This window comes from Gadus chalcogrammus, chromosome 8 (assembly GCF_026213295.1).
Source record: "Gadus chalcogrammus isolate NIFS_2021 chromosome 8, NIFS_Gcha_1.0, whole genome shotgun sequence".
Taxonomy (NCBI): Eukaryota; Metazoa; Chordata; class Actinopteri; order Gadiformes; family Gadidae; genus Gadus; species Gadus chalcogrammus.
In genome coordinates, this window is record NC_079419.1 from 14,085,000 (window position 1) to 14,108,421 (window position 23,422).

The window sequence follows — 23,422 nt, forward strand, 5'->3', positions numbered from 1 at the left end:
TAAATTAGCATTCCACAGTGCAGTAATTTACCTAGCGGCGTTTTAGGGTGGCTATACTTTTATTTTGAAAGCAGTGCCCACAGCTCCCGGAAGTGTTCGAGTAGTGCGTGTCGCTGGCTGCTGTATACATCCACGGTGTGTAGTATAGTAGTGGACTGGACTGCCGGCCGGGTCTGGACAAGCATTCACTTAACAGTCTTTATGTGGCCGTGACTCAACGATCAACCATGTTCTTATTCCCGCCCGGTCGATCGCTACTCTTTTTATCGTGTGTTTTTTATAGTGTTTTATCTCCTGTGGCTTCGTGGGACACCGACCTAGAGCTCTTTGATCTGGTGGAAGAAATCCCACAGACCTTCTACCAGTTCCTCTCCGTGGACAAGGTAGGGTCCAGTCAGTGTGCCGCGGAATGGCCGCCCTACATTGGTGTCTCTGTAGCCGGGTCATATTAAAGATTTAAGTTACTCCATCGGTCCAACATTCCCGTTACGCGGGCTACGGCGTTGAATAAACAGCAGAGTACAGTGCGTCTCTGCTGTGCATTCGGCTATAGGATAGCCTATGCCACGCACGCTAAACCCGGCGCACGTCCGCAGACAGCTGTTGGCTTCCCGCGGCACTGGCACGTATGGATCATAATTAATAGGGCCTGATGTTTCATATTAAACCATTAATCCATTAGTTAACAGATTGAAAAAAGTCGGTAGAAAATTCTGATTCTTCTTCCGCCTGGAAGATACTATGACATATTTCCGACACCATACATTTCCGCTTCTCATAAATATGACTCGGAGGTAACATGCAGGTGTTAATTGGCCTTGGTTGATCTGTGTCTCTCTCTGTCTCCCCTTTATTGCGCTTTCTCCCTCCCTCCCTCTGGGTTACCGTAGGATGCCACGCCGGTGGAAATCAAGAAGGCCTACCGGCGTCTCACGCTCACCCTCCATCCAGATAAGAACAAGGATGAGAACGCAGAGAGCCAGTTCAGACAAGTAGGAGTTGTCTCCCATCACCACACACACACACACACACACACACACACACACACACACACACACACACACACACACACACACCTCTTCAGTATACTATACACTTCTTGAGTATACTATACACTTACCATGCCATGCTGTGTCTTTTATTAACGTGTACCCTGTCTCCATGGGAACACTGGTGTGTGTTTGGTCCTGCAGTTATTTTTTTTGGCATTATGTTCTGTGTGTTTGTTTTGGTTGTGTGTGTTTGGTTCTGTAGTGTTTACTGTCTGTTTGCTTCCTGAGGAGCGTGTGGGTGTGTTGACTTAGTTATGTTTGTTTGTTTTCCTGTCAGCTGGTGGGAATCTATGAAGTCCTGAAGGATGAGGAGAGGAGAATGAGGTAAGACACACACACACACACACACACACACACACACACACACACACACACACACACACACACACACACACACACACACACACACACACACACACACAGGCCTCCTCCGGTGTGTGTGGTACCCAGGGGTCTGACTGGATCATGTGACGTGGCTCCAGGTACGATGACATCCTGGTGAACGGCCTGCCGGACTGGAAGCACCCATTCACCCTGTACCGCCGGGTGAGGAAGATGAGCAACGCAGAGCTGGGCTTCCTCCTCTTCCTCATCCTCACCGTTGGACACTACGCCATCATCTGGTCCGTCTACCTGGAGAAACAGCTGGTAAGCCCCCCCCTTTTTTAATTAAACTACTAAGAACACACCCCCTTTAAATAAACAGCAGATAACCACACCCCCTTTTGATTGAACAGGCTGCTAACCCCACACTTTTTATATCAAACAGAAAACACCCCATTTCATCAACTGCTGATGACCCCTCCCCCTCTTAATTAATCATGATAACCCCACCCCTTTAATTAAACAGCTTTTGTAAAGTTAACCAAACTTCAAACTTTGTACCTTTTTGTTCAGGATGAAATGCTGAGCAATAAGAGGAAGAAGGAGAAGAAGAAAAAGACGAACTCCAAGCCGTGTGAGGAGCCCAGGTGCGTTAACGTCCAACCTTTTGACCCTTGACTAGCGTCTATCATGTGATGTCGCGGTGTTGTCATAGCTCATGGGGCTCTTTCTGATTTGCCGTCTGCAGGGATCAGGACCGCCCCAATTGGCAGGACATCCTTCCTCTGAAGCTCAGCATCTGGCTCTACCTATCAATCAAATCACTGCCCCAGACCATCCAGGTCAACCTCCCACTTACTGTCTGTCTTTCTGAGTGTCTGTTGGTTTGTCTCGCTGTATGTTCAATGCCTGTCTTGATATCTGTCTGCTAGTCTGACTGACTGACTGACTGACTGACTGACTGACTGACTGATCACCTGCTGTGTATGTGTGTTTGGTAGGAAGTGAAGCAGTACTACGAAGACCACAAAGAGATGAAGATGAGAGCGAAGCAGGAGGAGGAGGAGATGGCTGAGCAAGAATCTGCTCCTCGTAAGACACCGGCGATTCACTTGTACATTGCTTTTAGATTCACTCCTTCATCCCTTTGGATTCACTCCTTCATCAGCCAATCACCAGAACCCCACAGCAAAAACAAAAACAGTTCATTGAGAGCACTATATTCTATTCGGGAAAGTTTTGAACGTGTGTTTTTGCTCTGGAACGAATCTGTCCCGGCCATTGACACGACACGACCTCCCTTCCTGTAGGGGAGAAGCGTCCCAAGGTGAAGAAGGTGAAGGTGGAGTTCCCGGTGTACGAGGCCCCGGCGGCGGACGGCCTGTACCAGGTGTGCCCCACGGCCTCCATCCAGGAGGTGGAGGACCAGCTGGACGACTGGCTGGACAACCGCAAGAGCAAGAAAAAGGTACCAGTCTCCCCTGGTCCAAAACTGATGGTCCAAAACTGATGGGGGAAGTAAGTGGATCCTTAGTGATTCCAAGCCCTCCACCCCAGTAGCTTCCATGGGGGCATTGAAAGACTTTGTTGGTCATTGTCAGAGCAATACAACTAAAAGGACCATGTCAAATATTTCTATTTGTTGAATGGGATTCAGGTGTACATGAGACATTGTGAAGGGGCTGTGGGGGTACATACGACAAAACGGTTGGGAAATTGCTAAATAATAAAATACTGCTGTAATGGCAATTTATGTTGAAGTAAGTTATCCATTTTTGTGTGTTTTTGTGTGTCAGGCTCCAGAGTGGTCCGACGAGGACATCAGCCTCCTCAGCAGGAACATGGTGAAGTTCCCTGGAGGAACGCCCGGTCGCTGGGAGAAGATCGCCCACGAGCTGGGAAGATCCGTCGCTGACGTGAGGAGACCGTGTTGATCTAGACGCCCGCCGTACTAGCAGGGCTGCAGCTCCGCTACTCCTTAGTCTGATCGTGAAGTTATAATGTTTAAGACGAGCCACATTCACTTTAAGACGAGCCACATTCACTTAAGTCGAGCAAAATTCACTTTAAGACGAGCAACATTCACTTTAAGATGAGCAACATTCACTTAAGACAAGCCACGTTCACTTGCAGACAAGAGGAGTCAAATGATGATAAAGTATCGTTAATCCATCATCAGCCATCATGGGCTGTAACCTGGTCAGTAGATGTAAAAGGAGTGCGTCTGTGGTTGGCTGAAGTACTCCGAGATGTGGGTTTGCTTGGTGTGATAATCCTAGGTTGTGTTCGCTTTCTCTCCAGGTGACCACAAAAGTAAAGCAAGTCAAAGACTGTGTGACCAACACTACAGGTAAAATAAATGTTAATCATAATAATAATGAAAACCTTAAATGTTACTTTTTGTGGGAAATTCCCTAACTATTACAATGAGTGCACATTTGGAGCGAAATCTAAATCTCTACCTGCCTATTGGCTTACCGCACTGACTCTGTGATGTCCCTCATGGTCACCGATCGTTGTCCCCAGGGCTGGTGAAGCTGTCGGAGCTGAAGAGCGGCCAGTCCTCCAAGGCGACCACTGCTGGCTGTGTTGCAGACAGCATAATGACCCAGCGGGATGCCCCGCCCACCACCAGCCCCGCCCCCAAACCCAGCCCCAAACCCGCCCCCACCCCCAAACCCGCCCCCACCCCCAAACCCACCCCCACCCCCACTGCCTCCGCCGTGACCCCACCTCAGGGAGAGGAGGAGGGGGAGCAGGAGGGACAGGTCCTCAGGAGGAGGTCCAAAAAGGCTGGAGGTGGAGGAGGAGGTGGAGGAGGAGGTGGAGGAGGAGGAGGTGGAGGAGGCACGAACGGGGAGTCGAGGGTGAAGTCGAGGCGGCAGCGGGACTTTGACCCGACGGCCGTGGATGAGGAGGAGGAGGAGGAGAAGCAGCAGAAGCGGGAGGAGGCGCAGCAGGAGCCCGAGGAGCAGAAGGAGAGCGTGTGGACGCAGAACCAGCAGAAGCTCCTGGAGACCGCCCTGCAGCAGATCCCCCGCGGCGCCGCCGAGCGCTGGGACCGCATCGCCAAGATGGTGCCGGGCAAGACCAAGGTGAGCAGACCCGTCTCCATGACAACCGTCCACCAAACCACAAGTATCGGCCCGTCGATTTGCTCGACATGAGCGTGTGATGGACACGCTCATTTTGTGCCTAATAGAAACACTTTTGTGTCAAAATAAATGAATAATGTTTGATTATTTTGACAATCGAATGTTTTAACGTAGACGGACACAAAAGCGTTCCTTACACACTTTAACGTGATGCTAGGTTGACAGTTTGGTGGTGCCAACTGCCAACCTAGGATCACGTCAAAGTGTGTTGCGGACATGTTTGTGTCTAGCTACGTTAAAGCTGTTATGTTCAACATAAAGTTTGTCAACCACCTAGATTTGTTTTTACTAATGAGGGAAAAAGGTACGTTTAAATGAATACCTACCTTTGACACCAACGTGTGGATGAGGATTTCGGAAGTCGGATGTTTTATTGCTTATGATGAATGACCATAAAAATATATCGCAATGTTCCAACTGCCGTTTGTGGCTCCGCCCCCAGGAGGAGTGTATGATCCGCTACAAACTGTTAGCGGAGCTGGTGCAGAAGAGGAAGCAGGCCAAGAGCTGACTCCCTGTTTCACCGTCTGAGCGCCTTGCCCCTTCCTGCCACGCCCCTCCCCGACATCTACAGCCAATCAAATATCATGGATTACCTCTGTGAGCTAATCAGAAAGCTGGAAAACCTCTCTTTAGCCCAGAGGCTTATGGGTAGTTTCTGTATGAAACCTTTCACAGGTTGGTGGGGGGAGGGTAGTTGCTGGAACTATTTTTTATTTTAGCTGATCTAATTAATGTCCATCCTAACCCCCACAGGTGTTTTTTATTTTTTAGTCTATACTAATTTGGTCAGCTCCGTTCATGAAATATTCAAAGTATTGGACAAAAGTTTTTTTGTTTTATGCCCAATTCGATCATGGAAGATAAGAATTATGTATAACCGCCCACATTTGACATCAGAGGAAAATGGTCTAATTACATCCAAGCTTAATGTGCCTTAGCCCCGCCCCTACCCCTCACTCAAAGTACGTTGTTCAGCATTCGTCGTCTCTCGGGAACATGGCCATCGGTGACACTAGCTCAACCATTGTTATTTCTTTCATAAATATCTTGTTACAACTGCAAATGGTTTATTATGAATAAAACAGTATTTATTTCCTTGAGTTTGTCATGTTGTTCATCTGTTGCTGATGAAACAGTCTGTCCTGCTTGTCATCTGTGTAGGGTTTGCAGCAGACAGGTGGGACAGGTGCAGAGAAAATACTGCATAGAACTTCCGGCAAGGTATTTACTGTTTAGCAGACACCTTTAACCAATCCCACTCAACTGCCTACATTTACTAATTATGGTTTGAGTTGATTATGGATTTATTTAACAACCATACTATCTTAAATTAAGTGATCAGGGAACCATATAACAAATTCATTTTCAAACTAGAATCCACATTGGATAAAAATCTGTCACAATTTAAGTGTTTAAAAGATTCACCTTTTAGCCTGGCTTGCATCATCATAAACTAATGTTTGGTTTATTTTTGTGAAAATCCCAGACTTGCCGGTTGAATATTAAACAACCATACTATTACACGTATGGGTTACATCTTCCAGAATGTTCTGATGGTTTCACAAGTCTCCGACTCCAGTGACATCCTGTGTGGTTGGACCAGTGGCTGGAGATCTGTTAAAAAGGTTGCCGGTTCAACTCCCCCCTGAACTAGCATTGGAGGCTTGTCCCTGGAGTACAAAGTCAGACTGAGGTGATCCCAACCCGGGCAGGATCGGTTCCCTCTACTTGTTCTTGGACGTTTTCTCCTTCCGTTTCTTCACGTGTTTCGGCGTTTTGCTTTTCCTCTTCTCCCTCTGAGCTTCTTTGATGTTCTTCTTTCGTTCCTAGAGGAGGAGAGGACAGCTATGAATACATCCCTGTGTTTGTCAGTTGGTCGGCTAAACAAAGAGTGCCTGGGATCCAACAGGCACTCTATTTTAGGAGTGCCTAAACTTTATTCATATTCAAAGTTTAATTGGCATTTCTTTAAAAAACTACAAAAATCAAATATACTATAACGCTGTACCTTGAAGTTACATACAATTCATTTTTTGCATTTTTTTTAATGACCTAGGAGTCGACATTATAACACATGGATTGGTAATGGACAAGTTACATTTGACATACCTTCTTATCCACCGAGGATTCCTCTTGTTTCTCTCCTTTCTCTTCCTCATCTCCGTCTTCCTCTTCTTCAGAGCTGCCCTCCGAGCTGCTGCTCTCCTCCAGCAGTGCCGGAACCTAGAACCGGAAACAGACGCGACTCTAGCGTTAACACTTCCTGCTCTGATGGTTCGCCTAGCCCACTAGCACCCCAAATAATAGCTCAAATCTAAACTACAATCCCAATTTAACGTGAAAATGCAATCTCCTAAAGTCACGTAAATCGTAACGTCAATGATTCACAAAGAAATTTCACTTGAGAACAGGGTACACTGACCTTTTGAACTCCAGACAGGTCCTTCCTCAGCCCCATTACGGTTTGGTAGAGAACCTGCGGAAAACATAGTCAGCGTTAGCTGCCTCTACGTTAGTAGAAAAAAAATCATGAAAAAAAAAATATTTGAAACAAACGTAACTAAGTGTTACGCAGGGCCAGTACACACAACAAACAATAGAACAAGATCATATCAATATACGATAAGGCGAATAAAAAAACAGGGGAAAAAAAGCGAAACTGTAAAAACAAACAAGCAGTGAGTTATGAGGTATGAGTGGCGTGTAAACCGCATCCTCACGTTGTCGTTCTGGGCGTGCATCGCGGCGTCCTCCTCCTTCATGGCCGCCACGTCACGCTCGTAGTGGTTCACCTCCGTCAGCGTCCGGGGGATGTAGGCCTTCTTGAACACCTGGGGGTAAGGTCAGAGGTTAAGCTTACTGTATGGGGGCTTTTACTTTGACAGCTGGTACTGTGAGAGATGTGTGAACGCACCTCTTCGTCGACCCGGTCTTGGTCCGAGCGCTCCTGCACTGTTCTGTCTGAGGAGATGTCCATGGCCTACACACACACACACACACACACACACACACACACACACACACACACACACACACACACACACACACACACACACACACACACACACACACACACACACACACACACACACACAGCTTTATTATTCAACCAAACCCTGTCTAAATACAATCTTAACTTTTCTAAAACTGTGCCTAAATACACAACCTCTGCTTTAATAAAAGTCAGCTTAAACAACGTCTATTCTTTTCATTCTCTATTTGGTTGTCACTAGAGACTGCTACTCGTTGGATATACAATGACAATTAACGTAACTTTTTAAGGACATCACACATTGTTTGCCACTTAAACTCATAAAATATATGATATTCTATTCTTTCCAAAGTGCAGCCTGAAGACCCACGAGCTGGGACCCCCGGGCTAGGACCTGCACCCCAGATGAGCTGCTGGTCGCCCCACCCACTCCACCTACCCGCTCCAGGTACTCGTTGATGTTGTCGCTGTTGATGGAGGGGTCGGTGATGAACTCAAACAGCTCTCTGATGGTCATCACGGCCACGCCGCGCTTCAGGAAGAAGTCTGGGGGGGACAGGGGATCAACGGTCAGCCTCCAGGGACCTCATCGCTTAGAGAAACTAATGGATTAATGTTTATAGGGATGGTGTCTTTAACCCTGACTAGTGTCACACATGCATGTAAAGTGGCATTTCCATCTGAATAGTGTTGTAGCTTAAAGGTTGTATCAGCGATTCTGGTTGCCCTGACTTCCGTTGCGAGACTCCAAACAAACAGAGCCATCTAGCCCCTCCCTCCCGTGTTTTGAAAATGATCATGGACGCGCATTTTCATGAACGTGCATGACCATGAACGCGCAACACATACGACAATCGAAGGGTCGCATAACCCAGGCACGAGCGCGAAACAGCACAACACCCACCCCTTGCCTGTGATTGGTTAGAACACTGTTTATTTTGATTTTGAGGTGTTGGTAGTACCATTTGTTTTTATGTGCGATCTCGGAGCCTAGGGACGCGGTTTTTTGACAGCCTGCTTATGGGACGGGCAGCTAGCGGATTGTGAGGAAAAAGCAGATGAATGTGATACTTTATGTTTCAATCAGAATCACTGATACAACCTTTAAGGCCACTAAATATATGCAGGCTTTCTGTTCTGCTGTGGGTAGTCTGAGGAGAGCCGTGTCTGAGGAAATGACAGTGAGGAATGTGGGCTGACACCTGCTATGTAAACCCCATTTCAAAACAGTGCTTTGATTCCCTGCAAATAAACAGAGTGGTTTCCTTCAGTGGTGAGAGCCCCTGGTGTGTAGTAGGATGGCATACAAGAACTGTCAGCTACGTGTGCACGGTGTGTGAGTGAGTGTGAGTGCGTGCCCGCTACCGTTGATGTTGCTGCAGTCCTTGCGGAGGAACTCCAGGGCGTGGGGGTGGTCGTGCTCCACTGACTGGGACACGTCGATGATGACTGCGTCGCCGTTGTTGTACCTGAGCGACCAACACGGCTGTTAGATACACAACACAACCTTCTGGAAGGATTCCCGTCTGCGTTCGGTGTCCCCGGAGGTTACGGGTCGGTGGTAAACGGACCCCGAATGCATCTGTAGTAACTCTCCTTCTGTCTAAAGCTGCAGAGAAGTCGCATAATCGCTTTCTTATATGGAATAATGGAATAATAATAATAATGGAAACTAATACGCTACCCAAAATACTTTTGGGTTCTGCTGACAAAGGAAACCAGAATTGGTTTCCTTTGTGCTAATGGGGATCTTCCCCATTTTCCCTTTTGAAGCAGATTCATTTAATTGCAAAGATATGCAATAAGAGGTTAATAAGATGATCATGGAGTGGTACAAACGTAGTGTGACTAATACCACTGAAGACACTCACAGTATGTTGAACTCGCTGAGGTCGGCGTGGACCAGGCGGGCCTCCTGGTACATCTTCCTCATGTGCTCGATGACCTGCAGGTACAGTTCGCACGCCTTGGAATCGGACAGTGCCGCGTTCTTCAGCAGAGGAGCTGGCCTGGAACCACAGATATGGACCCGGTCAACAAATCCGCACTTCCCAATTTTCCCAACACTTCCCAAATCAGATGACTTTATTGAACCCGGGGGAAATGGATTGATCGAACAATGTTAATTGGCCCTCTGATGCAAACAAGCAGAACACTGATTGGCCATTCAATTAACGAGCAGAACACTGTCCTTGGTTCTTACATGTCTTCCTTGCCGATGAAGGTCATGAGGAGGACATGACTCCGGAGCATCAGAGGTTCTGGACTGGGTATCCCAGCTGTCTGCAGCCTAAAACCCAGAGGCCAAAGGTTACATAGAATCCTCTGGAAGAATCCTCCTTCCCAGCTTCCTGCGAGACAGATGTTCGGCTAGTTCACCTGAGGAGGTTCCTCATCTCCTTCTCGGCCCACGTGCGCACCATCTTCCTGGGGTTGCCTTTGCAGTAACCATGGCGAAACCTGCAAAAAGCACAGAGGCAGCACTGAAGATGGCCTGTGCAGCTGCCTGTGTGTGTGTGTGTGTGTGTGTGTGTGTGTGTGTGTGTGTGTGTGTGTGTGTGTGTGTGTGTGTGTGTGTGTGTGTGTGTGTGTGTGTGTGTGTAAGAGGTTAACAGACCATGCTGAGGACGTCTCTGTACCTGAACTCTCCGCTGACGTATTTGTCGCGGTCCTTGAACAGTAAGATGGACGTCTTGTAGATCTTGATCGCTCTGTTCTCTCCAGCGGCTGTGGTGGCGTGGTACACGTTGGCCTGGTTGTTAAATCACAACAACCCAGTTGAGAGAGACACACAGACAGACAGACAGACAGACATATAGAGTGTGTGTGTGATCTCACCTCTTTCCCTGTGCTGATACACCCGTTGATCTCAGAGATGATTCCACGACTGAGCATCTTGAAGAGGATCATCCTTGTTCTGGGATCCAAAACCTGCAGAAGGAGAAGTTTCAATATAAAAGTCCTCCTCTAGAATGTTAATCTAGAACATGAAACATGGCCAACTGGAAGCATCGTGGCCTCAACAATTCTATTTGACTCTTGACTAAAAGTGTGAATGACACTATGAATGTTATTATTATCAGGTGGTTTACCTGTTCAACTGTAGCCCGGTCCGACTTGTCTTTCACTCGGAACCTAGAAAGCAACAGATTAAGACGGATGCGGTTGCTACAAGAGTAAACAGTCTTTGTTTGTCATTTAGGAGGAAAACATTACTCTAAATGCTCAGAAAATTGTATCTTGGCTCCTCGGATAATGTTGGTAATGATAGGGAATGAAACGTACGTGTCAGAATCCCTCTGTTTCTGCATTGTCGTCACTTTGTTGATCACCGAGTCGGCATAGTTTAGTTTATCTACCCGGAATAAAGAATGTAAGAAAGACAATCATCAAACTGTTGCTGGTTTTGTGAACCAGCAGAACAAAGTGAAACAAGGTGAGGAGAATGTACCCAGATTGATCTTGTGTTCAAATTTCCTCAAAGCTTTATCGGTGGGCGTGGACGACTTGAGCGCCTTGTTCGAAGAATTCTGCTTATTTGACTGTGAACAGTAAATGTAAATATCGTTTAGCATTTAACGGTAGATCAAGGTGATATAAGGTATGCATGAGTAAAGCATTTTCATCTCCTACCTGGGAGTTGAGGCCTGGTCGGTTCATGCTGTTGTAGCGTTTGGTAATGTCTGACCCCTTCCAATCCCACTCGTCGTCATCATCTTCTTCATCATCATAATCATATTCATAGTCCTCATACTCCTCTCCTTCAACCAGACCGGTTGGTGGAGGTTCAAGCGACAGACTGTTGACCTGGGTTTCTACCACATGTACGGCCGGTGGAGTAACCTCAACGGCATCGGCGGGACTGAACCACAAGGACATTTTTCATGTCAAACAGATCGAACATTACGTTAAATAACACACCGTACAGTCAGTCACGCAGGGCTACCCAAAGCAACACAACATTTAACTCCATGTTGTTGCCGGGTAGCCATGACAACCCCTGACTATTCTTGACATATAGATATTGTCGTACAGTATAATCATCACACACATCATTTTTGTTCATTGAACAAATTATTTGTGTTCCTACTTTCATATTAACGTGACATGGGGAAAGTCGAAGTAGGGCTGATATACATGTTAGTGAAGCTCAACTGAAGTGAGTTGAGTCTAGGATGTTGTAGTAGGCCTATAATATATATATCTGTATATAATGGCACATTCTATGTGGATTGTAAACAGTAGCATCATCTGCACGTAATAAGGCATACCGACAGCAAATAATGGACCAACACTCACGTGTCTGAATCTTCTGCATCGTCGAATTGTCCCTCTACAACATTGGCACGAAGAGAAGTCATTATCTCTAAAATCACAACCTTTATTAGATTCAATTAATACTTTATCAGTTGTGATGGTATTCACAATAACCCCACACAACCTCGTGTGCTAGGGTTAGGGATGTACTTCCGGGTTCAATGTTTTTCTACGGTGGCCGCTATAGGGCATGTTACATCACCAAGAATCTGACCAGAAATAAGAAACGAAGACGAAGCGGTCAGCATGGCGTCCTCCAGCCGAACTCAGGTTATTGCGTTGTACCGAATGTTGATCAAAGAGAGCAGCAAGTTCCCTTCTTACAACTTCAGGTATTTACTTTATTTTAATGTATGTGTGCTGCCAAAATGAGCGTGATGTTAAATGGGTTTCCTACAGCTGTCTTCTTACCTCGAGTATCAGAACAGTGACGAAATAAATGTGCAATACGCAGGTCGTAAAGGGGCTTTCATGGTCAATCGGCGATCTATCCATAATATAAAATCGTGTCTTCACGTCTCTGTTCCCACAGAAACTACGCTCTCCGCCGGATAAAGGATGGTTTCAGGGAGAATAAGCATGTGGACAACCCTAAAAGTATGGACCAGCTTCTGACCAGGGCTAGAGAGAGCCTGGCTCTGATCAAGAGACAGGTGGGTTCCAAGATAATATTTTAATCGTTAATAGCTGTACAAGTAAAGCTAGAAAGTAATAAATTGAGTCATTCAGTTGAGTCACATTGAGAGTACCAATTAGTGAAAGCTTTAGAGACAATCTCACTCTCAAGGACATTTAACCGCAATCCATCAATCTATAACCGTTTGAAATATAAACCTAAGCATGTCATAGCTGAACAGGGATGAGTTCATGAGTTTGCGTTTATATGTGTTTGCACTGCAGGTGTCTGTCGGTCAGATGTACAGCAGCCAGAGGACCATAGTGGAGGGACTTGGAGCTCGTTGAAGTCTGGACATCACCGGCCTCACTGACAATCTGGAGTCTACGATGCAATACGAGTCTATTATGCTATTCGACCCATGATATAGGAGTTTTTGCAACCGTCCAATAGTCCAAATAAGTCTCTTTTGCACAAATGAGCTTTAATTCCAGTTTTATAACGGTATGCACTCAAAAGAAACTTAGTTCAATTAGCCTCTGACTCACAGCCATACAGTCTTATTAAATTGTTAAAGCTGAATATCTGAGTGGTACAGGTTTGGAGTGGCACTGATCCAACTTATTGGTGTATATCAACAGTTGTATTTTTGGACCAGAAGGTTAAATGCAAAATGTAACTGATGTGAAGCGGAATCTGTCAGTTCGTGAAATGTGAGTAATTGTGAATAAAACTGTTACAATAATCAGACGATCGAAGTATTTGGATTTATTCTAATTTTTGCTGTCAAGTGTAAATAAATCGGGTCATTTTTTTTAAGTCCGTCAATTTCGCATTGGAGACCCTTGTTTTGAAAAGTGATGAACCGGAAGTATAATGTTCCTTGATGACTTGATGCGCGAACTTCATGTGCAACTTCAACACGCTGGGCACACATGTTTAAAGATACTCTTCAAAATGTTTAAACAGTTAGAAAAGACACCGAGGACCGTGTTAGCATGTGAAAGATCACACTTGGATCATGAAAAGGCGAGACTCGGCACACACGTAGAACAACACTTCTTTAACCACAAGGTGAGACATGAACTGATGTGTGTATGCCCCGATTAAATCATATGAATGAGTCCTACTTATGTTGACTGATGCATAAGGAAATTAAATGTTTGAACTCGCGTGCGAAATTCCCTCATCAGCAGCCAAATGGGTCCGTTTTAGACGACCCCCTGAATGGTTGCTGATGCTGAATAGGATTTTACAATTAGTGTTTGATAATTGAATAGCAGACCATCGAAGTCTACCGTCCACGAAATAGATTGATCAAAATAACAAACACGTGTAAAATGCCTCCTGTCGCACTGCGCCATGTGAACAACCTCACTCCAATACATTTGTCTTGTTCTTCAGAATCGTGATGTCTCCCTTCCTTGTCTCCGGTCCAGGTATCTCTTTTAGTCCCGGGGTGTGACCGGCTCCCTGCTGAGCTCGACTCTGCTTTGAACAGCATGAGGTCATTCCTCCTGGTCCGAAACCTGCCTCTATCCCAGCTGCTGGACAAAGAATTCCTCGAGAAGGCTGTTTACAAAGGTTGGCCAAACGTAAACCACCTCACGTGAGGCATAAAGTCAAACACACATAGTCGGTCTGTGCTAATTTGCTGTGTTGCTACAGAGTACGTGTCAGTATGTACATGAGCATTATTACTGTATGCATTGGAAGATGATTTACCGTTGACCATCTTTACAGGTTCAACGTATGGTCTATCTTACCAGACCAGAATAGATGAGGACAACTGTTTTGCTCTTCTACCAAATGGTATGGATGCCTGATCAATAACATTATGAGTATTACACCAGCAGAGTACCTACCTGAGTAGTAGCATTATAATCACATAACAGTCTTAATAGCACAGCATTATAATATCTTTATAACATGGTAACATTATTAACAACATATAAGTTTAGTTAACATTGCTATTGTTATGCTGATGTTTATTAATAGATGTATTACACATGTTTCCAAAACGCAATTAATTATGTAAGTGTTATTAGGACATTACATAAGTTAATATACTACGTTAACGTTTATATGTTCAGTTTGATGTTGAACTACAAAGCACTGAGAAATAATTAGTTAATATTCAACCAAAAGTGTTCTGTTCCCCCAAGCACATCTGTGTGTCACTGATTCATGACCGGACCGTTCTGGTTCTGCAGGGAAGCTGGTCCTGTCGGTGGACAAAGACACATACGAGACCCTGGGTCTGGAGGGGAAACCATCGCAGTACCAGCGCAGGCCAGCCGGGAGATACGGTATGAGGGGGTCTCCCCTCTCTGGTCCTCAGAGAAGCTCTTCGTGGCGAGGGGAACCAGAAGACTAGCGGTCAGGATGGGACTGCTCAGAGCTGGTAGTTCAGGCAGGCGTCGGGTCTATGACCGGCGTTGCTGTCATGGTGATCGTAATGGAGGGCAGGATTGTCTAGTGGTTAAGTTTTAACAACTGAAAGGCACTATTCAAGTCTGTTATATTTGTATAGGCCTAACTATAGCAGCCGGTGAGCCACTACCAGTGGAGAGTAGCGGGTCAATCCCTATTGTCCTGAGCCTGACCTGAATGCATCCTTGAGCAAGATGCACTAATCCCACCGGCTTCTCAAAAACATGTTTCTGACTTCACTTTACGTCTCTTTGGATAAAAGCATTTTACTAAATAAATTGTACATGTGTTTTTTATTAGAAGTATTGATGTCACAATACAGCCAATGTAAAGTGTGTGTGTGTTTGTGTGTGTGTGTGTGTGTGTGTGTAGTTGTGAGTGTGGACCTGAAGGATCGGACCATGTCCCCAGGTGGTAAGGGTCACCAGCGTGTTCTGAAGGCCCTGACGGAACACAACCCTCTCAGCTGTGACCTCCTGCTGAGTCAGCATCTCCCAGGTATACACACCTCACGTGCACTAGCATCTCCAAGGTAAACGCACCTCACGGGCACTAGCATCTCCCAGGTACACACACCTCACGTGCAGTTTTAGCGTTTTGAAATGTGACATTTGGGGATGGTCTCGCTCATATTACGTTTTGTCGCCCTAACAGGTGACGAAAGCCCCGCCCTCCAGAGCCTGCTGTCTAATCACAAGCTCTCAGAACACAGACCTCGGGTCAGCACCCACGTGATGACATCATTACCATGCCCCACTCTGGTGACCTCTGACCTCCAGGGGGAGCAGCAGTCATGTGACCCTCAGAGCTTCCTGGAGTGGCTGGGGGCCGTGGACGCGGGAGTCACGTTGTAGGTCCCCATTCTATCAACGTCATTGTTACTGACAACCGATGGTCAGGGGGAGCTAGTGCTGTATGCTAAGCTAGGAGTGGCACAAGTTCAGGCCCAAGTAGCGATGTATCGTTTTAAACAAGGTTCCCAGGAGAAATGAATGTCCATTCAAAGTTCATGGTCTTTCACCTTCAGATAGAATATCATGAAGTCTTGATCTGTTAAAGTTGTTGACATGTTTGCAGTTCTTGACCTTTCCAAGACATTTTCCAATTAAAGTCCAACGTAAAGCTAGACAACAACTTGACTGACACAATGTCATCTTAACCTTGTAAAAAACTTGTCAATTTATTGTCACTACACAGTAGTTGTTTCATATATCCAAGTTATGGGTTGTAAACGATTGCGTCCACCGTTTTGTTTGCCTGTGTCCCAGTGAGGACGAGAGTGGCGGCTACCTGTCCACCTATGAGTGTCCCCAGCCCCAGACGGTGGTGGACTCCGCGGTGCGGTGCTCAGTCACCGGACTACTCCTCCCTGAAGACATCTACCACCTGCTGGACATCCTCCGGTAAGCCGGCTCCCTTCCCTGGTACCCTGACAGAGGCCAGTGTTCGCCCTCCCCTGTAAACATCTGTGTTCTCAAAAGCATGAAAGCACCGTGCAATCATAGCATGGGTGATCAGGAATAAGTGTTTAGGTTCCAACGCCCTCCTTAAATGTTCTAACACACGGTTATAGGTTTCTAACCTCATGTTCTCCGTCACTCCCAGGCGCTCTGTGCTAGAACCCAAGCTAGCACCATGGCTAGCTCTGACGGTGCACGGCTTCCAGGACAGCCCCGTCTCCTGGGGGACCGCCGAGCACGGCTTCCTGAGCGGAGGGGAGAACTTCTACACCCTGGTCCTCTTCCAGAACCTGGACTACTGGATCTGCATGGCCACCGGCTCGCATGACGCCTGTCCGCCCTGACGGTCCCACCCCCAACACTGCAAGGTTGGTCTTTATTTGAACCCGAGATCCGGCTCTTCTGGGGCTGCCTGTTTGGCAGTTAGAGAAAGTATGATATTTTTTTTATTATTTATCGTCGAAGTAAATGTGGGTTAGTGAAGATTTATTAGCCATTTTGTTAGAAGTGCGTTTTCAGACCTTTTTCCAAAAAAGTTTGAATCAAAAAGGACCACAAGTATCACAACGGATCCACTCGGACCAGAATTTATTAACAAAAATAACTGTACACGGTTGCAATACGGATAGGAAATTATTAATAATCCTAAAATAATTATAGAATACAGATATTGGAATGACACAATGCTGTGTAGACCAACATTCATTCCAGAGTGGAGCTAATGTTGTGCGTCCAAAAGACACTTGGGACACAGACAATCTGTTCTTCTGACAGGTGAAAACAACACCTGTATGGTCCATTTGAAACCCCGCCCCCTGCACAAAACTTGTGTTCTAGGCATTTTGATTCGCTGTCGTCTTGTATTTCCCATAAGGCCGTGCTGTTTTTCTTTTAGAGGGCGTCAGTAACCAGGTTCTCCCTCACAACCTATTGGCCAATCAGAACGTTGGCTTGTCTCTCTCCCGCCCCTTTGTCTATAGCCAGCTTCAGAGGGGGTTGTTTGAAACGTGAAAAGCGTCACTTTTAAATGGTGTGCTATATGGCTGCGGATCGTCAACGGTCTCTCCGAACAGCAGAGTCATTGTTAGCCGTGTTGTGTGAAACAGTTGGCCCCCTACTGGAGGCTTTTCACATGGCGGGAGGAGTGGCAGTCGCCATGACCACTAAAGCTGGTCTAGTTTCTTCTGCAGGTACTTGAGGATGGAGTCTGTGCCCTGTGACGACCCCCACACCCTCTTCAGAGCTTCACACTCCCGCTCGTTGGCTTGCTCCAGGGCACTTCGGTTGGTGCTGCGCATCAGCGCCTTGGACTCCCGCAGCACCTGGGGGTCAGATGAAGGGTATAGCTGATGATGAACGCGGACATGACCTTTAGAACGGGCCCCAGTTTACCACCAAGTGTGATGTTGATTAGGGACATCAAATGTGTCCGCCCAGATGTACGGTTGATACATTGTGGACTTCCAGTTGGTACAGTCCACTGGGAAGGCTGCTCTGGCCATCATACAGCTGGGCGGACATTAACACCTGTGACGTCACAAGTGGTGGTATACTAGAGGGCCCTTTAATTCAAACATTTGTTGATGGTTTATTTAAAACTTACTGTATGATTTGTAAAAATGTATATATCTTTTTTTTGTAAGTGAACCATTTTGACCATTGAGTCGAATAAAAACAGACAAGTCAATAAAAAAAAAAGCATCAGCGTGTCTTCACTTACGAGGGAGTTGACGGAGACGAGCTCTTTGATGCGTAGCATGACCTCCTGGCTGAAGGTGCCGGGCCAGAGCACCTGGGACACCAGCCCCTTGGCACACGCCTCCTGGGCGGTCAGCTTCCTCCCGCTGAGCAGCATCTCGTTGGCCTGGAGGGGGGACAGGAGCACAACGTGTAGCATGAGCATGGGAGAGACGCAACCAAAGCTTTGGCCTGCGACAGTGCAAGATGGAAGGGGAACCGTCAGGCTTGACTAGTGCTGACTGTATGGCTTCACACAGGCATCTGGGGAAATCTTAACTCTGCAACATCACGGCCATTTCCGTGAAAAATATGTCCAATCTTTGCACCACTGACTGAATTAGACTTGGAAGAGCACAGAACATAGTATTCACGTTAGCCTCGGACGATAAAGGAACCTCCAGAAAAATATGTATTGGGATACAGCCGTAAAGACAACGGGAAACAACATTTTCCCGTATTATGTCCTCTGAAACAGGCTCTGAATGACAATCTTTGTTATAGTTTACCGCAAGCCGCTTTGAAAAAACATTTAAACAGGAAAAATACTCAAAACACACGCGGGGGAAGGCTTAACGTTAAGTGCGAGCATTGCTCAACACCAGCCGACCACAAGGTAGAACCTGGTCCGTTGGGTCACGTGACCCCGCCACAGGTGGAGGTCGTACCGAGGCCACGCCCATGATGCGCGGGAAGGTGAAGGAGGAGCAGGTGTCTGGCGTCTGGCCGTAGACGGTGTAGGGCGTCTGGAACCAGGCCTTCTCGTTGGCCCACACCACGTCGCACAGCGGCAGGAGCGCGGCGCCCAGGCCCACGGCGGGGCCGTTCACCGCCACCACGATGGGCTTCTTGAACTGGATGAAGGTGTCCACAAACGCTCTGCCCACGGGGAGGGACGGGAGGGAAATGGTTAGCTATAGCGGCACACACCCAGCCTGCTCAGTGCTCACAGGAAGTGGGCTCAGACAATTGTTTATACAAGGACGCAAGCTAACCTACCAGCGAACTGGTGGCAGTCAACACAGGCCACACTTATGAACAGGCTGAACGGGCCAACCGTAAACCGGTAGAGTGGAACGCAAAGGATAATAGATTCAAAACAGCATGCATATTTTAGAGGGCCCCTATTATACCAAATGTTGGTGTGATTAGCCATTACAAGCTACTGTCTCTTAATCCAGTCCCCAGGGTAGGCTGGTTGACTGATTTAATACATCTGGGTGGGACATGCCTAGCCTGGCTCCGCCCGCCTAAGTACTTCTGCTCAATTTGAATTTCCCTTCAGTACTTGGTCTGCGAGTGGGTTTTCTCCGTCAAAATTGTCTTCGTCCGATCAGCGAACAGAGGGAGTGGCTGAGAACAATGACGTTAAAGTCAGCTCTCGTTGACGGACATCTTCACGCACGGTGTTTGGTTTGTTTACAGCCTGCGCGCAACGTGATTCCCGGCCAAACGTTAGCGATTGGTTATGGCAGATCCAGAGTAGCACTGGGCAGATCCAATAGTTTTTAACTTCAACAGACACCCGCCTTCAAGTGAGTTAACGTTTGTCAATTGAGTAGATCCAGACTCTCTGTACAAATGAAATGAAGTACAAGAGTCTGGTAGGACCAGGCTAGGACATGCCCAGTTAGTATGTTAAATGGCAGGGCAGATTTTTGGATGGCTAATCACATTAAGACCTGGTGGCAAGACAGGGGCCCTTTAAATGAGAACCACTTCGGTCATAGACACGAAAAGCACACTCAATGGTACATGGCTGTTCCCCGTCCCCTCACCATGGTAGCCGATAAACCGCACCCCTTATCCACTCCATCTGTCTCGTACCTGATGGTTTCGGCCATCTTTACGCTCTCCTTCTTCCTGTCATCGGTGAGTCGCCTGATGAAGTACAGGAAGTCCAGGCCGTAGCAGAAGGTGTTGCCGACCGCGCCTAGCAACACCAGCTTGCTGTCGTCCGATGCTGCCGTTGCCATGGCGCTCTGGATCTCCTTCATCACCTGTTTGAAAGGAATAAAGCGAGAACAAATCAATCCTTAATTCATTGTTCTACGGTGGTTGCTGCGGTAGTGTTTGATCGTCAGTACAGTGCTAGCTACAGTAAAGAGTCCTAAACACTCTAAACACTGTCCCAGAGCGGTAGCCATGGGAACAAGCGACAGAGCAGAGCACAACACACGTACGTCGGGGTTGAGGGTGTTGTTCTCGGTCTTGGTGGACAGCAGGATGTGGGTGAAGCCGTCCTGCTTGCGGACCACGATGTCGCGGTAGCGGTAGGCGCTCTCCGTCTGCCGCACGCTGTAGCGGAGACGCTTGTCGAAGGCGTGGCGCTCCTCCACCCGCCGCTTCCCCGTGGACGCGCCCACCGTGGCGCTCTGTGACCCAGCCAATCCGCCGGCCGACGACGCCTCCATGAGGGCTGAGGCACCTGGGGACAGGGACCAGAAAGACGAGGCTGCATAAAGGATCCGACAGGATCAGCGGTCGCTCCCGGCTGGCGGAAGGAGGCAGCGGCAGCTCTCGGTTCCTCCCGAGGGAAAATACATCCAAATCAGTAGATTTTCCAACCCTGATTTCACCAAACTTGCTGGGGCTGCTTCCACACACCCACACCTTAACCCTAATCACGTTTCGCCCCTCATATCAAAGTCGCAGTGATCACTAGTTAGTTGGCTTGTGGGATGATTCCCCAGTCTGTCGGCAGATACAGAGCCTTTTTTTTTAAACTACAGTATATATTTTTTAGACAAATACCTTGAAATATCTTTATCTTATAAATGAGCAGAATGGAGACCTGACGTGAGCGTCTGACCTGTTCCGTTGTGGGAGCGCATGGCGGCAGGAGTGATGGGGACCTGGGAGGACGGCAGGAGGCTCTGGGGATGGCCCCGCGGCCGGCTGCCCATGCGGGCCCTCTCCTCCCCGGGCCTCAGCGGCAGGACGCCCACCGGCTTCACTAAAAGGGCCACCTCGGGCGGCACCAGGTGGGCCTCCTGGGAGCCGGCCTCCAGGCTGTGGGCCCCCTCGCTGAGGGACTCCTCGGCGTCCACGCGGCTGTTCATGGGGCTCCGGGGCACCAGGATCTTGATACCCGTCTTGGACAGGTCCACCCCTGGGCGTCGGCCGCCGGGGTTCAGGACCGGGGACTGGGAGGGCGACGTCAGGGGCCCCGGCTCCCTGCAGTCCAGCCCCTGGCGGCTGTGTCTAGAGGCAGCCAGCAGCAGGGGGCTGCTAGGCTTCACGTTAACAGTGTCCGATGCCAACAAGCTGCTGCAGTGGGCCGAGGCCCCGCTAGGAAGCTGGGGCTGGCTGGGGAAGTGTTTGCGGGCGTTGGTGGCCGAGCCCTTGCTAGTGGCGGTAGCGCCGTTGCTAGCAGGGGAGTGGCCTGTAAGAGGGGTGTGGCTCATGAGAGGGGAATGGCCCGGGAGAGGGGCTTGGCCGGTGGCCGGGTGGGGTGTAGTCCGGGTGGATCTGAGCAGAGGGCTGTCTTTGTGATTGGCTAGTTGCTGACGGTTGAACTCCTGGATGTAGACTAGGCAGGCGGACAGGTGAGTCTCTGGCTCCCAGGTGTCCTCCTCTGTACCATAGCCTCGCCATCGCACCAGGTACTCCGTCTTCCCCTTCTTGTTCCTCCTCTTGTCCACGATATGCTCCACCTGAGCAAATGACAGCGAACATCTGGTCGCATATTCATACAATATCGCTGTTGTATCCATCCACGCCCGAGCTCTAATGCACCTGACAAAAGTGCCTGTAAGCCTAGTGTTTCTCATTCGGTTGGTTCAAAAGATTCAGCCAAGGACACTTTCCACTAAAGTTACCATGAATGATCGATAAATATTGATCACCCAGACAACCTGGTAATATTCTAGACCAGTTCATACGAGAATAAAGAGGGTTGACTAACAACATCAGACAGTTACCCGTTGGAAACACTTAATCGATCGAAATTATCGAATCAGGACTGGTGACAGGGAATATAAGACTAATCAAGTGTGAAATCGCGTGATGCAAATGAGTTGATGGGGACCGATTTTCTGATCCACTTTCCAATTAATATATACACGCGCAAACCCCCTAATCATACTCACTTTATAAACTATAATCAAAAGACAGCCCTGAAGTCTACAAAGTCAGCGGGTCTAGATTGACACCACGAGGCGTCCAAACTATACTATATTCCTGCATAAGAAATTAGCAACATTAGCTATTGTAACCCAAGCAATAGCTTCTCTAGACGAAATTATTCAGATAAATTACTCCTTCCAAGACCTGATCAATCATTTTGCATCGGGACCGGCGGGGCATCAAGCGCACGTCCAAGAGTGTAAATGTAGACTTCAGATAGCATTACCTCATATAGCTCTTCCGTAGCCATCGCGGAGGATCCTTCACTTTTCAGTCACCCACTGTGGGGCACCGACCTACCTAATCCCTCGGTGTCCTGTTGTCGTTGGAGTGGCTTTAAAATGATGAAATTCAGATGAAATTTCCTCTACGTGCTGTGGGGTGATGGGGACCGCTAGCCTGTTAGCAGCGCGGAGCTCGATACAGCTTCACTGCAACTTTATCGTTAAGTTGGTAAACTTCCGGTTGGGGCAGACAAACAAAAAAAACGACCAATTGGCCTATCAATGGCTGAAGCTAGTTGACTGAACTACTAGCAGCCAAACACTTACCTTTGACAAAATATTTTTGGACGGAAATAGTCAAATGTATGTAATACTTCTCAAAAGAAATCCCAGTGTTATATAAAGACATTATGTTTGTCTTTATTACATTTTAAAGGGTAGAAAAATGAAGAAAAAAGTAATTGGGGTAGGCTATATCTATCTAAGAAATAATCAACACTTTATTTAAGCTCTGTAAAACTATGTGTATGACTGTTCAAACCCCATGTAGGTGCTTTTAACAACCAAGTCCAACCTTTCAATAAAAAATCGGCGCAAGATTTTCTTGTCAGTTTCAGCTATTTCTTCCTATTACATGTGTCATGGCTGTTACATGTCCAATAAAAAATAATTTCCGTACACTGATTTCATACTGATTCTCCTACTGGATAGATTAGAATGTATAGTTAATCAAACTAATTCTGTTTGTTATCATGGAACTATGAGGATAAGTAACATTATGGCAAGAGTAATTTTAGAATCATTATTTGTAATAATTTAGCAGGTGTTTACCTTCCAAGCGACTTACAAGTAATAACAAGTAACGGAAAACACTAATAACTAGTGTATTTGTATATTATGTGGTGTATGCGTGAAAGATACAGCTCGTATGGGTGAGGCATCTTGCTTTAGTATGCTTTATGGTTGTACAGACATTGGAGA

The 23,422-nt window shown here is 47.3% G+C and overlaps 5 protein-coding genes across 5 annotated transcripts; 3 read left to right on the forward strand and 2 right to left on the reverse strand.

Moving 5' to 3' along the window:
- Nucleotides 1–100: 100 nt before the first annotated feature.
- LOC130387357 (dnaJ homolog subfamily C member 1-like) lies at nucleotides 101–5,702 on the forward strand. The gene is made up of 13 exons (XM_056596388.1): nucleotides 101–383; nucleotides 891–992; nucleotides 1,330–1,376; nucleotides 1,535–1,700; nucleotides 1,950–2,023; nucleotides 2,125–2,218; nucleotides 2,378–2,468; nucleotides 2,687–2,844; nucleotides 3,173–3,292; nucleotides 3,678–3,726; nucleotides 3,903–4,015; nucleotides 4,115–4,471; nucleotides 4,974–5,702. Exons 1-13 carry the CDS (start codon nucleotides 228–230, stop codon nucleotides 5,040–5,042), a joined length of 1,596 nt encoding a protein of 531 aa, XP_056452363.1. The 5' UTR covers nucleotides 101–227; the 3' UTR covers nucleotides 5,043–5,702.
- LOC130387354 (serine/threonine-protein kinase RIO1-like) lies at nucleotides 5,300–12,028 on the reverse strand. The gene is made up of 17 exons (XM_056596385.1): nucleotides 11,826–12,028; nucleotides 11,160–11,388; nucleotides 10,978–11,068; nucleotides 10,812–10,881; nucleotides 10,619–10,661; nucleotides 10,365–10,457; nucleotides 10,166–10,278; nucleotides 9,906–9,986; nucleotides 9,730–9,816; nucleotides 9,398–9,535; nucleotides 8,892–8,995; nucleotides 7,966–8,072; nucleotides 7,449–7,514; nucleotides 7,255–7,365; nucleotides 6,957–7,010; nucleotides 6,644–6,757; nucleotides 5,300–6,360 (listed from the first exon to the last, which is right to left on the reverse strand). The coding sequence occupies exons 1-17, from the start codon at nucleotides 11,885–11,887 to the stop codon at nucleotides 6,259–6,261; spliced, it is 1,665 nt and encodes a 554-aa protein (XP_056452360.1). The 5' UTR covers nucleotides 11,888–12,028; the 3' UTR covers nucleotides 5,300–6,258.
- LOC130387356 (LYR motif-containing protein 4A-like) lies at nucleotides 12,023–13,202 on the forward strand. The gene is made up of 3 exons (XM_056596387.1): nucleotides 12,023–12,175; nucleotides 12,376–12,496; nucleotides 12,744–13,202. The coding sequence occupies exons 1-3, from the start codon at nucleotides 12,090–12,092 to the stop codon at nucleotides 12,804–12,806; spliced, it is 270 nt and encodes an 89-aa protein (XP_056452362.1). The 5' UTR covers nucleotides 12,023–12,089; the 3' UTR covers nucleotides 12,807–13,202.
- Nucleotides 13,203–13,335: 133 nt separating this feature from the next.
- LOC130387355 (ribonuclease P protein subunit p40-like) lies at nucleotides 13,336–18,026 on the forward strand. Its single transcript, XM_056596386.1, has 9 exons — nucleotides 13,336–13,533; nucleotides 13,899–14,043; nucleotides 14,203–14,271; nucleotides 14,673–14,768; nucleotides 15,265–15,390; nucleotides 15,547–15,742; nucleotides 16,161–16,295; nucleotides 16,498–16,720; nucleotides 17,543–18,026. Exons 1-8 carry the CDS (start codon nucleotides 13,336–13,338, stop codon nucleotides 16,694–16,696), a joined length of 1,164 nt encoding a protein of 387 aa, XP_056452361.1. The 3' UTR covers nucleotides 16,697–16,720; nucleotides 17,543–18,026.
- Nucleotides 16,895–22,675, reverse strand: LOC130387353 (chromodomain Y-like protein). The gene is made up of 7 exons (XM_056596384.1): nucleotides 22,444–22,675; nucleotides 20,902–21,745; nucleotides 20,273–20,517; nucleotides 19,917–20,089; nucleotides 18,758–18,968; nucleotides 18,073–18,216; nucleotides 16,895–17,674 (listed from the first exon to the last, which is right to left on the reverse strand). The coding sequence occupies exons 1-7, from the start codon at nucleotides 22,465–22,467 to the stop codon at nucleotides 17,516–17,518; spliced, it is 1,800 nt and encodes a 599-aa protein (XP_056452359.1). The 5' UTR covers nucleotides 22,468–22,675; the 3' UTR covers nucleotides 16,895–17,515.
- Between the last annotated feature and the right edge of the window lie 747 nt (nucleotides 22,676–23,422).

Coding starts and splice junctions, on each gene's coding strand:
- LOC130387357 (XM_056596388.1), top strand. CDS start 228: ATGTTCTTATTCCCGCCCGGTCGATCGCTACTCTTTTTATCGTGTGTT. Junction 2,845..3,172: donor ACCGCAAGAGCAAGAAAAAG/GTACCAGTCTCC, acceptor TTTGTGTGTCAG/GCTCCAGAGTGGTCCGACGA. Junction 4,472..4,973: donor TGGTGCCGGGCAAGACCAAG/GTGAGCAGACCC, acceptor CTCCGCCCCCAG/GAGGAGTGTATGATCCGCTA.
- LOC130387354 (XM_056596385.1), bottom strand. CDS start 11,887: ATGACTTCTCTTCGTGCCAATGTTGTAGAGGGACAATTCGACGATGCA. Junction 9,987..10,165: donor TACGTCAGCGGAGAGTTCAG/GTACAGAGACGT, acceptor TGCTTTTTGCAG/GTTTCGCCATGGTTACTGCA. Junction 7,366..7,448: donor AAGACCGGGTCGACGAAGAG/GTGCGTTCACAC, acceptor CCTTACCCCCAG/GTGTTCAAGAAGGCCTACAT.
- LOC130387356 (XM_056596387.1), top strand. CDS start 12,090: ATGGCGTCCTCCAGCCGAACTCAGGTTATTGCGTTGTACCGAATGTTG. Junction 12,176..12,375: donor TTCCCTTCTTACAACTTCAG/GTATTTACTTTA, acceptor CTGTTCCCACAG/AAACTACGCTCTCCGCCGGA. Junction 12,497..12,743: donor TGGCTCTGATCAAGAGACAG/GTGGGTTCCAAG, acceptor TTTGCACTGCAG/GTGTCTGTCGGTCAGATGTA.
- LOC130387355 (XM_056596386.1), top strand. CDS start 13,336: ATGTTCCTTGATGACTTGATGCGCGAACTTCATGTGCAACTTCAACAC. Junction 15,391..15,546: donor GCTGAGTCAGCATCTCCCAG/GTATACACACCT, acceptor TCGCCCTAACAG/GTGACGAAAGCCCCGCCCTC. Junction 15,743..16,160: donor GTGGACGCGGGAGTCACGTT/GTAGGTCCCCAT, acceptor CCTGTGTCCCAG/TGAGGACGAGAGTGGCGGCT.
- LOC130387353 (XM_056596384.1), bottom strand. CDS start 22,467: ATGGCTACGGAAGAGCTATATGAG. Junction 20,090..20,272: donor ACAACACCCTCAACCCCGAC/GTACGTGTGTTG, acceptor CCTTTCAAACAG/GTGATGAAGGAGATCCAGAG. Junction 17,675..18,072: donor TCGTCTCCGTCAACTCCCTC/GTAAGTGAAGAC, acceptor TCTGACCCCCAG/GTGCTGCGGGAGTCCAAGGC.